General features: G+C 55.3%; 2 protein-coding genes across 4 annotated transcripts in view; one reads left to right on the forward strand and one right to left on the reverse strand.

The window, feature by feature from the left end:
• The window catches only part of Cd74 (CD74 molecule), an 8,793-nt gene extending 5,160 nt beyond the window's left edge, over positions 1-3,633 (forward strand). The window contains exons 3-9 of one of the 3 annotated variants that reach the window (XM_010627179.3): positions 111-190; positions 569-631; positions 1,189-1,284; positions 1,503-1,587; positions 2,299-2,490; positions 2,878-2,940; positions 3,196-3,633. In XM_010627179.3, the coding sequence (XP_010625481.1) occupies positions 111-190; positions 569-631; positions 1,189-1,284; positions 1,503-1,587; positions 2,299-2,490; positions 2,878-2,940; positions 3,196-3,206 (590 nt within the window). In that variant the 3' untranslated portion in view covers positions 3,207-3,633. The remainder of the gene's footprint in view (positions 1-110; positions 191-568; positions 632-1,188; positions 1,285-1,502; positions 1,588-2,298; positions 2,491-2,877; positions 2,941-3,195) is intronic. The other 2 variants (XM_010627180.3, XM_010627181.3) reach the window with 2 other exon arrangements.
• Positions 3,634-4,244: 611 nt separating this feature from the next.
• The window catches only part of Tcof1 (treacle ribosome biogenesis factor 1), a 46,984-nt gene continuing 35,774 nt past the window's right edge, over positions 4,245-15,454 (reverse strand). The window contains exons 21-30 of the mRNA XM_010627275.2: positions 14,373-14,559; positions 13,116-13,237; positions 11,553-11,645; positions 11,008-11,254; positions 10,370-10,452; positions 9,417-9,597; positions 7,468-8,001; positions 6,078-6,172; positions 5,505-5,547; positions 4,245-5,289 (exon numbers count right to left, since the gene is read on the reverse strand). Coding sequence (XP_010625577.1) covers positions 5,521-5,547; positions 6,078-6,172; positions 7,468-8,001; positions 9,417-9,597; positions 10,370-10,452; positions 11,008-11,254; positions 11,553-11,645; positions 13,116-13,237; positions 14,373-14,559 — 1,569 coding nt within the window. The 3' untranslated portion in view covers positions 4,245-5,289; positions 5,505-5,520. The remainder of the gene's footprint in view (positions 5,290-5,504; positions 5,548-6,077; positions 6,173-7,467; positions 8,002-9,416; positions 9,598-10,369; positions 10,453-11,007; positions 11,255-11,552; positions 11,646-13,115; positions 13,238-14,372; positions 14,560-15,454) is intronic.

Here is a 15,454-nt window from a genome sequence, read left to right on the forward strand (position 1 = left end):
CCCCCCCCCCCCGTCCCTCATCCGAGACCGCACTGCTGTACCACTGCCTTCTCCCCGAGTGACCCCTCCAGGGGGCTGGGACCACTCACCCTGTACTTCCTGTCCCACAGCCTCCAAGCCAATGACCCAGATGCGGGTGGCCACCCCGATGCTGATGCGGGCACTGCCCATGGAAGGCCTGCTCCAGGGGGTAAGGACAGCCCCAGCCAGGCCCATCAGGACAGCTGACCTGGGAAGGGCCAGCTGGTTTGGGGGGGTCCTGCTTTCTGGGAGGTACAGCGCCCACCTCTGGGAGAGGCGTCCCAAGACAGCAGAACAAGAGGAAGGCCCAGCCTGCTAGTTTACAGCGCCTCATTGTTTGTAACATTACAGTCCCCTCCTTGATAATCCTGTCTTGTTTCTACTCACAAAACTTCGGGGAGGGTGGGGGGTGGGAAGGCTGATGCTGGGGCAACCAGTGAGGACCTTGGGGGAGGGTACAGGGACACATGGGAGGTGGGGAGATGGGCCTGCTGGGCTGGGACTGCTCAGGCCACTGAGGGTATCCCTGTGTTCCTTTGTTCCACAGCCTATGCAGAATGCCACCAAGTATGGCAACATGACCCAGGACCACGTGATGCACACGCTTCTGGTGAGTGCAGGATGCAAGGTGGACGGGCCCACGCGTGCCTGGCTCACTGGGAGCCCCTAACAGTACTCGCCCAAGGAACCCAAGTGGACTTCAGTATCATGTTCCGTCCAGCCTCCCTGACTCCACGTTTGTGAGATGGAGAAACAGGCTGAAATCTTGGAAGTAACTCAAGATACTTTTTTCTTTCCAAATCTGCATTGCAAGTCTGCTCTGTGCTAGGCACTGTGCAAGGCTGCTGGCCCACAATGGGCAGTAACTAAATTCATGGGAATCCCAGGCTGGTGTGGGCAATTGGAGATGAGGGAAATGTACGTGGCTTTGAGGGTCTGCAGACCTGAAAGGGTCTGCAGGAAGACTGGGGTATGGGTACAGCTGCTCCGGAACATGGACCTGGGGCCTTGCGGCTACAGCTAGACGGCTGTGGTCTCAGGTCTGGGCTCGATAGCTCGGTCTACGCCCCAGAACGGGAGACCAGGGTTAGGTTAGGGTTGCACATTTCACCTTCCCTGCCAGGGAGCTCTTAAAAAAACCATCCTTCTTGCCCTGCCACTCTGCAGCAGTCTGATCCTCTGAAGGTGTACCCGCAGCTGACAGGGAGCTTCCTCGAGAACCTGAAACACCTGAAGAACACCATGCAGAGCCTGGACTGGAAGGTCAGCAGGTTTCCTACATTGGAACCTTCTCTTCTGCAGTCTCTATCTTGGGCAAGGCTGGAAGGAGGTGGTAGAAGGGATTTCCCACAGAACACTGAAGAGTGCCTGGTGTCAGGGCTGGGCCCATCTGACGCGCCATGCTTCTGTCCCAGTGCAAAGCTAGTGGGGCCGGGGTTTGGAGATGGCCCTGAGCCCAGCCCCACCTCTGTCCCCACCAGGTCTTTGAGAGCTGGATGCACCACTGGCTCCTGTTTGAAATGAGCAGAAACTCCCCGGAGAAGCCCACCGAGGCGCCGCCCAAAGGTACAAGGAGGGGTCTTGGGCCTCGGGGCCGCTGGCATCCCCACAGCCTGGCAACATCCCCTCCTCCCAACCCCGCCACTCCTGCTCCTCCCTGGTCCCACTGTCCCCATCCCATCTCGGCTGCAGGTCTGTTCTTCCCTCTACAAATGCCCACAGGGTACAGAGGTTCATCACGGGGCCACCTCCCCTGTGGAGGACACTGCAAGAGGGGCCGGAGTGAAACAGTCCAGAACGCACCAGGCCAGGGCCCTTAGCAGTGCCAGGAGGGGGCCTCAGGCACCTCCCACCTCACCCAGTGCTGCCTGTCCCTCCGGGGCTCGGTGTCACAAAGGGAAAAGTCAACGGCCCATCCTGCCCTGGGCTTGTTTTTCCATCTGAACCATCCGAAGGACTAAGATGCTCCCTTGACCAAATCCTAGCTCATGTCTGAATCCACCCCAGCATCCCCCCCAAATGGAAAAGCCGTTTCTACTTGGGTACTTCCTGCCCCAGCACTAGGGAGCTGAGATGCCCCAGGTATCCACCGGTTTCCTCTGGAAGTCAGAACCACAGGTTGACTCCAAACTTTAATGGGCTGTGTCCTGGGGTGAACCAGCCAGTCATGCACGTCCTCGTTGGTCAAGGCCACAGGCCTTTTCCTGTTTGAGGTAGGCAGAGTAAAGCCGCAGGCATCAGTCCGACTCACCGCCTTCACCATGCCTGTCGCTTCAGTATTATCCAAGTGCCAGGAAGAGGTCAGCCACATCCCTGCTGTCCACCCAGGCACGTTCCGCCCTCAGTGCGATGAGAATGGCAACTATATGCCGCTCCAGTGCCACGGGAGCACCGGCTACTGCTGGTGCGTCTTCCCCAACGGCACCGAGGTCCCGCACACCAGGAGCCGTGGGCACCATAACTGCAGTGGTAAGCAGGGGCCGCCCGTAGTTCAAGGACCAGGCAGGACTAGGAAGGCTGAGGGGCAGCAGGGCCCTCTTGGCTACCTGGGGCCAGGACACTGGGGTTGGCAGCTCCTGTGAGCCACGCATCTACCCTTTATCCACTCACCTGCCTGGGCACCTGTCTCGTCTGTCCCTCTAGCATCTCTTCTCACAGCCACACATCTACCTGAATGCTGGCCTCCTGCACTTGGAGTCCGCTGGACCCCAGCTCCTGGCTCATTCAGCCCGCTGCCCCTGTACTGAGCACTGCCTCCCCAGGCACCAGCCCATGCCCACCTCAGGGAGAATGCCCTCAGGCACTGTGCCGAGCGGGTGGGGTATGTGGTAACAGAGAACTGCCGTTCCCCTTTAGATCCTCTGGAAGCCGAGGACCTCTCTTCTGGGCTGGGTGTGACCAAGCAGGAGTTGGGCCCAGGTAAGGGCCCGTGGAGGGGCATCTGGTCGCCTGCAGTTCATCTCGGGTCACTCTCCAACGTCCCCGGGATCGTCTTTCAGACGAGGAACAGGGCTGGGCAGGGAGGAGGTGGGCATGAGTCCCCGATGGACAGCGCTTGTGACTGAGGAGGGACAGTGGAGGGTGGACAGCCCTCGACTGTTCTGTGGCCCGGATGCTGCGTGGGGACAGGGACCACAGTTGGCTCCAACCTCTGCCTGCTGCTTCTCTCCACAGTGCTCATGTAAGAACAGCAGGAGCCGTCTCCAGCATCTAGCCAGCTCTGCTCAGCCACAGCTTTCTTGCTCCCCGCTCCCCCAAACCCACCTCTCCGTCTATAACTGTACACCTCACCCCACGAGACTGTGCTGCCCACTTTTCCATCTTCCTTGGACGAGGCCAAATCAAACCAGCACAAACGACAATGTGAGAGGGCCCTGCTGCCTACCCCACCTTAAAGCCCTAGGAAGTGGACCAAAACTAGGCAGACCACCCTTTCTTTTTTGGTACCGGGGATCGAATTCCGGCCCTTGCACTTGCGAGGCAGGCAGCAGCACGACTGACCACCGTTTCTGACATCACAGCAGTCTCCAACACGGGCCTCTGAGATCTAGACTCATGGAGAGGGAGAAGGGACACGCCGTCCCTAAACCCGACTGGACACATCTGCTGCCCTCTCCTATGTAGCTCCCCAGGGAAAAACCCAGCCTCCCCCTCACCCCAGACCTCTCACTTCCTACCAACCCCCAGGTCTCTGCTTAGCCAAGCTTGTCATCAGCTCACAGGGCCGTGGCTCATGGAAGAATAAAAGGGGTTAAGTGGAACATCCTGGCTACTGGCTCTTCTGTTGGGATAAACTTCATTTACCCCGGCTGGGGTGCAGGGATGCAGCCCCAGGAGCCTGGACACAGAGGCCTGTGGGCCAGAAGCTGCAGTCTTTGGACACAGACACATTGAGTTGCATGTTCACACACTCAAATATTCCTTCCAAAAAGAAAGACTGTCTCTAATTTTTAAAGCAGAAGCTCATCTTAGTCCAGCTTCCGTTTTCCCAGTCCCCAATTCCATTTCTATACTAAGAACAGCGTAGTGTGATGACAGATGGCAACAGACACAGGGCTGTGGTGTCAAGAACGGACAGGAAGTGGGGGCTGTGAGAACTGAGCACCATGCCAGACCCACAACCCACTCCTCAGCTCTAGTCAGGTGTCAGCAAAGGTGGCAGCCACCCCCCTTCCTGCCAGGCTTGTTGACTCAAGTTCAAGAGGACCAAGACACCAAGAAAGTTGGTAAGATTGCTCCACTTTTGAAGTTTAGAAACTTTTGTGGGTCAACACAGACCAATAAGGTCACTTGTCTGTCGCCTCGATCTAGACCAACATACTCAGGAGGGGTGGGGAGTGGCCGAAGGTCCTGAGTGCCACCCGGGTCTCCAAGACCTCCAGCCCCACTTTCTCTTTCTGCATGGCCTCCGACTGTCTCCAGGAGACTAAGTGTCCGAGGAAACGGCCCGGACTGCTAGTGCTCCACACTGCTCAGGCCCAGAAACGAGCCTTCTAGCCACGTCCTGGCTCTACCATCGCTCCCACTGTGTTCTCCTCCTAGCCCACGAGAGCTTGTTCTTGTCACGCGGTAACTCGGCTATGGATCCTGAGCCCCTCCCATTTCTCACCTCGGTGTCTGAGACCCACTCCAGCTTCCAGAAAACACCCAGGAGCAGCCTTTTGTTTCCTTAGGCTTAGCTGCTGCCTCCTCAGGAAGCTCGTCCCACCCAGTGGGCCCTCAGCAACTTCCCTGACACTCTTCCTCACTCGGCACCCAAGCAGGAGGCCGGGGTGCTGCTTGCTCCCTGCCAGGTGCCGACCAACTGTCCTCTCCACACAGTTCATTGCACAGCACTTGCCCCAGATGCAATGGAGCTTGTACCTTTCCTTTATTTTTGAGTTTTTAAAAGAGGACAAAGCCCCAGGATCAGCCAGAGACCATGTGGCACGCCACAGCTCCATCTGTAAAGCACAGCAGTGGGAGGTCGGAGGCCCTGGGGCAAGTTGGATGTGAAGGAGGGGGCAGGTCACTGAAAAAATATATATATATACTGTACACATCTATATGAGGTGCCCTGTCTCTGGGGAAGGTGGGGCGAGGTCCCACGAGCAGGGCTCACTTCCTCATTGGACCGAACTTCCTCGCAGGCCCGCTGGCCTGGCCAGCACCAGGACCGTGCCGCTGGCTGCTATCTTCTGTGGAGAGAGGGAAAGTCCAAATTCAGTCCCAACCCACGGTAGGTAGAGGGCAGAGGCCTGGGATGGTCACCACTCCACTAAGAAGTTCCTAGAGGAAGGAAACAGCCAGAAGTCAGATTTCTGAACCTTTTTCTTCACAAAGGAGAATAAAGCCTAGCCTCTCCGAGGCAGGGCAGGGCGGCACTGCCATGACTTCTGGATCTTCTGACGCTGCAGCTCCAGCTCCTGACACTGCCCCACTGGCCCTTCAGCCCACCGAGCCGCTGGAGGAACGGACAGCACGGTCAGGAAGAGTACCTGTACCTGGTGCCGGGGCCACTCACACTGTCTGCTCTGCCGTCTTCTTCTGTGAAGAGAGAAATGTCACAGGCTCTGGTCCCTGCTGTCTCTCCACCACTGCTGCCTAACTGCTGAGCACAGGCGGCTTTCCCAGAATGCGTGGGGGTCTACAGGGATCTCACAGGATCCCTGGTGCCTGTGTTCCCTCCTAGAAGGAGCCCAAGGCTCCTGCTCAACTTCTTCCCCGTGGTGAGACCCTGCTAGCCAGGGTGCACTTGGTTCTGGTAATGCTTCCTTGCACCTGGAAGCCTGCAGCAGTCTACACGGTCTCCTCACCCCCAGGAATCTTTCCTGCACCCACCCCCACCCAAATGCCAACATCCTTCTACCTCAGACGAGGCAGGGCCACAACTATGGCTTCCAGAGGCTCAGGGAGGGGCACACCCTCTCCTGCTCTTCCTTACAAAGTCCCCTTTCCCAGCTCAAGATTGGAAAGGTGGTGTGGACCAAATCTGGGTGTGGGGAGGGCTAACATTCACCCGAGGGCTGGTTTTGGGTCCTTTTCTGGCCTGAAACTACCGCCCAGGAACTCTCTACCTTTTCCTTCTTTTTCTTCTGGAACAGTGAATCAGAGTCTTTGGCTGAAGCCTTTTTTCCTTTCTTCTTTTCCTTTTTTTCCTTGTCTTTTTTTTCTGAGGGAAGAAAGTAAGCTTCCTGAATAACAGATGTCAGTCCTATGCTGGGGTCAGTGTCTAGAGGCCTCCCAGGCAGGGCCCCTGGGTTCCTGGTGCTGGTCCTCAGCCCTGTCCACTCCATGGGGAGTCAACAAAACAGGCCTCTGGGGGCTGGCCTCATGATTTCTTCCCATCCACGGACCACACAGACTATGACTACTTTTTATTTTTATTTTTTGGTACTGGGGATCAAACTCTGGCCCTTGTGCTTACACGGCAGGTGACAGAACCACTGAACCAAATCCCCGGCCCTATTTTTTTTTTAATGATACTACATACCATACCCAGGGTCTCAGTCCATGCTAGACAAATGCTCTACCACTGAGCTGCATCCCTGTCCTTAAATTAACTCACTTTAAAAACTCCAGGTCCGGGGATTTAGCTCAGTGGTTCCACCGCCTGCCTCGCAAGTGCAAGGACCTGAGTTTGATCCCTGGTGACAAAACAAAACAAAACAAAACAAAACAAAAAAAAAAACTCCACACATTTAGTGGGAACTCAGGAAAGACTGGGTACCAAAGGGACAGGCTCCGGGGCAGGCAGTTGGGTCGTTATGCATCTATGGTTTTATTTACTTAGGCCACAGAGGGCAGTGCTTGAGAAGACTGCATAGGATTCGAGCTGGCTCCCACTGTCACCCTGAGCAGCCTCTCCTCTAAGTCTCAGTTTTCCACCTGGAAAATGGGGGTACAATACCGCTAGTGTGGGGATGGCCTGAGGACAGAAGGACTAAGCACAGAGTTCATAAAGGGCTGCTAAAGAGAAACTAGGGGAAAAGGAGGACAAGAGAAGATGAGGATTCCAACGCTCTGGTTTCTGGTCTATTCTGTAGCCCAGGACTTGGCATAAGAGGGTTCCTCAAAGATCTGTTGACTCAGGCCAAAGAGGGAGAGGGCACTACCTCCTGTCCTTGTCAGGATGGAATCTGAGCTTGACCTTCCAGCAGCCTGCAGCTGAAAGCACCTGTGACTGCTGGATGCTCTAAGATAGTCCTCTGGCTTCTGGCAGAGGCCACAGGTGTTCTGGAATGCAGTTCTCCCAGAAATGACTCCATAGGAGGACTAAGACTAGGAGGTGGCCCGGCCAGGGATGTGCCTCAGCAGTGCAGCGCCTGCCTGCCAAGCACAAGGCCCTGAGTTCAATTCCCAGTACCAAAAAAGAAAAGTGGAAAAAAAAAAAAGAGACCAAGACTAGGAGGTGGCCGAGGAGCCCGACCATCCTCAGTGTGGGTCTGGGGATGCAAGGACACTTACTCTTATTCGATTTCTTCTTCTCTTTCTTGTTCTTTGGGTCATTCTGATTTCCAGCCTCTGCCTTAAGAAGCTCCCCATCTGGCTTGTCCATGGCCCCTCTGGAGCCAGGAGATCCCTTCTGCTCCTTGACGTCAGCACTTGCTTTGTCTCTCTTTGATTTCCCCTTGGAAGTCCTTGGGGCCTTTTCTGCGAGAGCAGCACCCTCCCTGCCTTCCCTGGCTTCCAGCTGCTTTTTCTTCTTGCCCTTGGGGGCCCTGGAGGCCACCTGGTCCCCTGACAGCTTCCGCTTCTGGCCCTTCCCGCTGCCCTCCCCGGTGGTGTCCTCGGCCTTCTTCCTCTCCTGCTCCAGCAGCTCCGTCAGGACCTTCACCACCATGGCCTGCACCTGTGCCTCATTCAGGGGCCCGGGCTGGTCCTGGAGACGCTGGGAGATGCTGCTCTGCAGCGCCTGCAGAGAGGCTGTGCTGCTCATGGCCCGCTTCTTGGTCTTCCAGGGCTTCTGAGGGGTGGGGCCGGCGGCAGCCTCTTTACTCCCTGTGGAGAGAGTCTTGGGTGATGAATCTGGGGGAGCTGGGACAGGCCTCTACGGTACTTGGATTGAGTAGATGCTGGGAGAGAAGCCACCGCCTGTGACAACGGCATAGGAAGGGCCGGCTCAGTGGTCACTGCTCCATCCAGTCTCCTTGCACCAGGACTCACTTCTAACCCAGAGCTCGTCTGTCTCCTCACACCAAAATCTCTGCTCAGGTTAGGGCTGGGGATGGACAGTGACCCCACGGAATGTTAAGGAGAGGACTGGAATCCACCAACAAGGTGAAGCTCAGACAGGGGGAGGTGGTATGGCCTGCTCAAGAGTCTGGGTTCTGAGTCTGACTTCACCACCAACTGGCCTGGACCAGCTCCTCTCAGGGCCCCAATTTCTGTTTGTAAGATGAGTCAGGAGAACAGTGAGGCCCCCTATTATCAACTGTGGCTTTATAAACAACGGAAGCCCCTGCAGACCCAGCGTGCCCTTGCCCTTCCCAGCCAGGGTTCCAGGCAGCTCTCAGGAGCACTGCGTGTGCTGCGATTGTACGTGGTGGCTGACTAAGCAGGTTTACTGCCTGCCAGAGTGACTTCTGGTGCAGCCTTTGTTTAGAATTTTCCACGCCTCTGCTTGCCTCTGATAATTGTGTGCTGACTACACGTGTAAAAAAAAAACCTTCCACGGCCCCCTCTAAAATGTCTCCTTGTCGCACCCGCCTCTCACAAAGAGGAGAACACTGGGGAAGAAAGTGAGCAACCACTGCTTTTGACCCAGCACAGCAAAGCTGCAGCTGAAAGCCCCAAGGCTGGGCCCCATCACAGCCTGGAACTTCCCAGGTGACTGGGGCCAGATCTCTACCCTATTCTGGGCAGCATGGGTGCAAAGCTTGGATACTGGGCTCTCAAGGGAGCTTGGTTTGTTCCTGGAAGTGTCTAGCCTAAGGAGAAGCCCAGGAAAGCATCCCACGTCATGCAAAATTTCTCCGTCCAGACTCAGGAGTCTGACTGCCAGTGCCCCCCAGGCCCTCCGTCTGCCCTCCAACACATGTGACTGCATCCTGAGTGTGACACCTGGGGTGGAATGGCTACTGCCTCACATGGCTAGGACACAGAGTAGCCAGAGGCTTGTCCAGGTTTAGTGAGGCAGGGAAGCCCTGGGGTCAGGAACTGACTCCCCCACACAGGGCTCCTAGCCTGAGGCAGTCTGAGCCATGCTGAGTCCCCACACCCCACACCATGAGCCCATTTGCAGGGAAAAAGTCAACAGAGACAAAAGACATGGCTTCCTCTAGAGCAGAAGTCACCCTACAGCCGCACCAGCTCTCATAGGTACTTAGAGGAGGGCAGCTTGGAGAGGCACTGGTGGCAGGGATGCCCATGCCGGTGGGACTGCTGTGGGAACAGAGGAAGGGCCCACGACTCACCTGACTTAGGGGACACGGTGGCTGCTGTGTGCTGGGGCTCGGCTGCCTGCTTGCCAGCTGGGTCATCTTTGGAGAGTGGAGCAGAGGAAACTGAGGGGTTCAAGTCCTGCCTGGCAGTGGCTTTTGAAGCCTGGTTGTTGGCCAGGGTCAGCCCAGGGGTCACATAACCTGAGAGGAGAGACTGAAGAAGTCCAGTGTGAAAGAGGCCGTGAGCCCTGGGACTTCCGGCCAGGCTGGGCCTGGGGACGGGGTGGGCACTAAGGACAAGAATGTCCTTTTCTTGGTACATGTTTCTTGAACTATTTTGATTAATATAAATTTTAGGCACATTCAAAAAGGAAATTTCTTATAACGCAAATGGAAAATGGCTAGCAGACGCTATGTACAGATAGTAACTTTACAGCACTGGGGGCCTGAACCCGGGTGTGGGGGGCTCTACACTGAGCTATTTTTAATTTTTATTTTGATACATTGTCTTGTTGAATTGCCCAGGCAGGATTTGAACTTGTGATCCTCCTGCCTCAGACTCCTAAGTGGTGGGATTATAATCTTGTGCCACCGTGCCTGGCTTAGGGAATGTTTTTGTTTGGGTACCACCTAGAATTCGGGTGAATCCTCTCCACAGACCCCAAGGGCTAACTACCTGTAGTTCCACAGAAAGGGTGGGCAGGGGTGGGTGTCTCAGGATAGGAAACGGGGCTCCAATCTCTTTTGGTTGAGACAGCATCTCGCCAGGCAGTTTAGCTCTCCTGAACTTGCTATGTAACCCAGGCTGGCCTCAAATCAAGATCTTCTGGCTGGGATTACAGGTGTGCACAGCCACACCTGGCCCAGGGGGCTCTATTCTGCTGGCTGGGCCACACTTGCTGCCTTGTAGGTAGGAACTTGCTCAGGGCTCCAGGAAGACCTCAGGGAAGGCCTGCATCCAAGACTGCACCCTAAACCCTACTTACCTGGGAGGGCGCCACCACCTCATCCTCACTGGACTCTGCGGTGGTCTCCTCCACCAAGGTCTCCCTCTTGGAGGGCGATGAACCTGCTGGAGAAGCAAACATATCCTATTGGGTGTCCCTAGTGGTCTGTCAGCTGGGAAGGGCAGAGTCCCCAGAAGGGGCTGAGATGCCCTGGTCTCTCTATGCTCCCCACTTCCCACCCAAGGCTGTTTATTATTCCCTGCCACAGCTTTCACTGCTAATTCCTGAGGCCTTACTTACACTTACCTGCTTTCCCCTATGGGGGAAGCACATAGTCCTGGGATTTGGGGGTCAGTAAGGGGAGCCTGACACCAACAAGCTGCCAGTGGTCCAACAGCTGAGTTCAGTCTTTTTTTTTGTATGGGGGAATCAATCTCAGGACCTCATGCTTGCCAGGCAGGCACAGTGCTGCTAGCTAAATCCCTGGCCAAGTTAGGTCTTTGAAATAATTTGGACAGAATTCCTCATAGAATAATATAGGTAGGTAAACTGAGGCCCAAGGATGATGTGGTCAAGATCTCAGATCAGGTTGGACCCTGAGGCCAGGGTCTAGGGTTTTGCAGCACCCCTACCTAGCCCCACCCCAATACCGGGCTTGGCCCTCCTGGCACCCTCACCCAGCCTGGAGGCTGACTGGGTCGCTGCAGGTCCCTCGGCATCATCCTCACTTCCTGAAGAGTTGTCACTGCTCTCCTCACTGTTGTCCGAGTTTCCAGGGGCTTTGGCTTTGGGGAGGCCCAAGGGGGTGACCGTGCTCTGCTGGCCATCAGACGGCTTGGGTTTTCTGAGCTTGTTGGTCACTCTGGCCTGGACAGGGATGCTCTGGGTACGTGTCACAGGCAGTGTCCCCGCGGCACTGCCAGCCTAATTTGGTGAAAGGAGAAAGGGGATGGTCAGGTGAAGCAGGTTGGTGCTTGCTGAGCACAGCAGCAGGGCTGGGCACTTTATGCACTGGGCCACACCTGGCCCACAGCTCTGGGTACTGTCATTCCTTCTTACATGCCAGGCCACCAGCCCACCAGCCCACCGGCCCAGGGAGGCAAAGACAAGGGCTGGTGCAGGACTCAGGGCCATGCTTGTGCCATCCCTGGTGGGGCCGGGAGGTGGCACCCTTTAAGAGCAAGGCCAGGCAGGTCTGATCCCCTGGGCTTCCCACGCTCACCTCACTTGAAGGCTGGCCCTCACCAGCTTTCTGGGCAAGGACCTTTAGGGCAGCCTGAGTCAGTGGGAGAGAAGCCAGATTCCTCTTTGTTACCTGTGGACAGTGAGAGGCAGCCCTGAGACTCCTGAATTCTCAGATGCATCTATGCCATGCCTGGTCAGATCCTGTTTGGTTGGCATCAGAGAGAGCTCAGTAGGACAAGTCATGGGTTGGAGTTGGGGATGGAGGGTGAAGGGACGACTGTCACCATGGCAGAAAGATGGGTGCCAGGCATCAGGTCATTAACAAATCACCGTACTCCCAAAGAGCACAGAACCAGCTCCAGCTGAAAGCAGAGAAGCAGCTCAAGACCCACCACTCAGTCGGCGCCTTTGTGGGGGTCCCTGGATACACTCCTATTTCCTGTTCTCGCCAGCAGTTAGGGAGAGAGAACTTAGGAAGGAAGTGGTCATGAGCCTCGCTGAGAGACTCTAGGCTCCGTCATACCTGGCCACCTTCCTGCTGACCCAGCACTACCTCCTGCTTTTTCTGGTTCTTCTTACCCCACATGCTTCTCCAGAGGGTTCTGGAAGCTGGGGCTGCCCTGCCCTCCTCGGGGAGGCCTTCCCTGCCTATCCTTATTAAAGCAGGTTATCCCATTATTTTATAGTTTATATTATCTCTTTCCTTCACAGAACCTAGCAGTTGCAAGGACTATTCCCATTTGGCTCTCATGTTATGGCTTCCTCCTGCCACAGTATCCATGTGGGCAAGGGCCCTCCCTGCCTTGTTCCTGCTACAGCCTCAGTGCTTGTTGAGGACAGATGCTTAACATGATCTGCTGGCCAAGTGGCTGCTAGATTCAGGACTTTGGGTATGGTGATCACAGCCTGGCCTCCCATACAGCACCCATGCTCCCAGAAGCTCTTTTTTGGGCTATAGCTCGTGATGCCCAACTCCCCAGTGCACTACAGCTTTGTCCTGCCCCCTCAGAAGAAGGGGGTGCTATGTAGTGGATTCTTTTTCGATAAGACGGAAGCCAGGAAAGCTGGCCTTGCCCAACCCTGGTCAAGCCATGGCCTTTGGATGGGGCTGTGCGCTCCGTTTTATCATCTGAACTATGACCATGAAACTTACCCAATGAGTTTTTAGAATCAAGCAAAAGCCAAATAACAATGCACTGAAAATGAAGAAGGCTAGGAAGAATGCTAAAGTCATTATTCTAAAACATTAAAAAACAACAACTTCTGGGGCCAGGGATTTAGCTCAGTGGTTTGGTGGCCTGCCTTGCAAGCACAAAGACCCGAGTTCAATCCCTGGTACCAAAAAACCAAACCAAAACAAAACAAAACAACAACTTCTGTTTATGGCATTCAAAACTAAATGATAAAAGCCCGACCATGCTGGAAAAAGCTTGACAAGGGACCCCAGAAGCACAGCTGGTCCCGCCTGGACACTCCCTGACAATGCTAAGATCTGGGGGCTGGGAGAGCAACTGCGGTCCCCCCACAGTACATGACGACGTGGAGAGAGCATGCGAGCCCCTGCCCACTGGGCGGCACTGCCCTCCCTTGTTCCAGGTACCTGAGCGGTGGCTGCCTCCTGTTTCTGGCCCGGTGATACCCCACTGGACTCCTGGGTGTTGCTGGCTCTGGGGGCCATCCTTGGGGAGGCAGTGGACATAGTCACCACCTCTGTTTTAACAGCTGAAACGGAGGACAGGAGACACCTCAGGGCATAGAAGCCCCATGGCCCCCTAGCAGTCACTAGCCTTTCCTGGGGATGGACCACACAACTGAGCCCATGCCATATGGAGGAAGGAGCCTGTTTACTTCCCCACCTAAGCCTGCCAGTCAGGGCCTGTCACTGTGTCACTTAACAAGGTTCAGGGCCATCAAAGGGCTGCTGTGGCAGTGGCCCCAGGCTTTCTCCCCATCCCCCCTCCTCTCAGCTGATCAGGATGCTACTCCCGGGCAATGCTGGAACACGGGCGTCAGAGACCTCTGCAGCTAGCATGGTCTCTCGGGAGCATCAGCTGGGGCATCTGCATAGGCTCTGGCCTCCCACAGGTGCTGTGCATGCTGGAGAGCTTCTCACAGCCCAAAACAGGATTCTTCCCTTTCTCCAGCACAGAACTGGCGGAATGAACAGTGCTACTTTGCAGCCAGCAGGAACCACAGTGTGACTGTGATGACAAAACCCCACCGGTGTCCCAATGCACCCCCTGATGACTGAGCACTGAGTTCCACGTAGTCTTGCTTTGCAGACACACAGGTGCACCGTGGGCGTCAGGTCAAGTTAACAGGTGTGACTGTCAGCAGTAACAGCTTGGGCAGCGGGGTTACAGGTCCTGTTTTTTCTTTTGTGCTAACCTGTATTTCTTAATTACCTTAATGGGTAATGTTTCCTCAGTGAAATGTATAATAACAATAGTAATATTAACCATTTTCTGGTGGTATTATTGGTAGAATCAGATTCTTAGAAGTCAAGGGAAACCCAGATTTGGCTTGTCTTCTGCAGACAGATGAAATTCCCCCTTCCAATGTCTCTGCTACATGCCACCAGGGAGGGGAAGGTCTCCATCACCCTGACGGCCCGCTCCAGTCAGTCCCTTGTTACGGAGCTCATCCTGATCTGCAGTTCCCAGCTGCTATCTGTCTGGGCCCCTCCACCGCTTGGAGCCAGCACAGAGAAGCCTTGGAAAGAAACCCCTCAGAATGAGAAGTCTGAGCCAGCCCCTCCTCAGCTGGCAGTGCAGGCTCAGAGTCCTATCCTTAGTGCTTGGTGGTCCTGGCTGCTCTTCCCAGCTGGGCCAGACAGGTGCAGCAGGGCCATGCTCACCAGGCATGAAGGACTGCGTAGCGGGGATCACATCCTCATCCTCGCTCTCGGAGGAGGAGCTCCCGGCAGTGCTGCTGGAGGCCTGGGCCTTCCTTGGGGCATTTGCAGCCTGGGCTTGTGCAGGGGTCGCAGCTGGGCCAGCTGGACTACGATTAGGGTCGACAAAAATCAGAGGGGTTTTAATCACCTTGAAAAACAAAAACAAAACACATCCCCCCAGTGATTAAAGGTCTGGCCAGGGGAAGGGTATGATAGGGTTGGGGAGGGCTTTACAAAGCTAGGGATCCAAGGAACTCAGGGCAGCCAGGCAGTTAGGGGCGCTCTGGCTTCCCAGAGTACTCTCGGCCTGCTGCCACCCATGGCTGCCACGACCCAGCACAGCACCTTGCAGTTCACAGGAATCCACTTGACCCTCACAGTGAACCCGAGGTCAGCAGTCAAAGCTCCCGTGTACAAGGAGGAAACACAAGTCTACACAGGGGCAGAGAGTACTGCAGCACACAGACTGCAGGACACAAAGCCAGAGCCAGTGTGTCCAAGACTTCTTTCCTCAGCTGACTGCCACTTGCTGAGGGGGCACTCTGCAAACCCCGCCCACGGTGGCCTGGCCACGACAGACCATTCCCCAGGACGAGTGTGTACAGCCCAGCTGCCCCACCACAGAGCCTCTGACAGCCCCCAGCGCTCCACTGACCTAGTCTCAACATGTGAATGACGTCAGGAAAACGGGGAGGGGAAGGAAGATGGCACAGACTTAAGAATTAAGGGAGGGGCCAGGGATTTGGCTCAGTGGTTCTGTCACCTGCCTTGCAAGCACAAAGGCTCAAGTTCAATCCCCGGCACCAAAAAAACCAAACAAACAAACAAACAAACTAAGGGACGAATAACCCAAAGTAGTCTGTGGCCCTTACATGGATTCTTTTTTGAACAGATCAAATATAAAAAGTCATTCATGAAAAACTGGGGAAATGGGGACTCTGCTGGAACGGTCAGTTTCTAAGATGTGATACTGTATTGTGGCTGTGCTTAAAAGGACCAAAAAAAAAAAAAAAAAAAAAAAAAAGACCTTTTCTTAAAGCTGC

This window comes from Fukomys damarensis, unplaced genomic scaffold (genome assembly GCF_012274545.1).
Source record: "Fukomys damarensis isolate Sample0158 unplaced genomic scaffold, DMR_v1.0_HiC HiC_scaffold_3, whole genome shotgun sequence".
Taxonomy (NCBI): domain Eukaryota; kingdom Metazoa; phylum Chordata; class Mammalia; order Rodentia; family Bathyergidae; genus Fukomys; species Fukomys damarensis.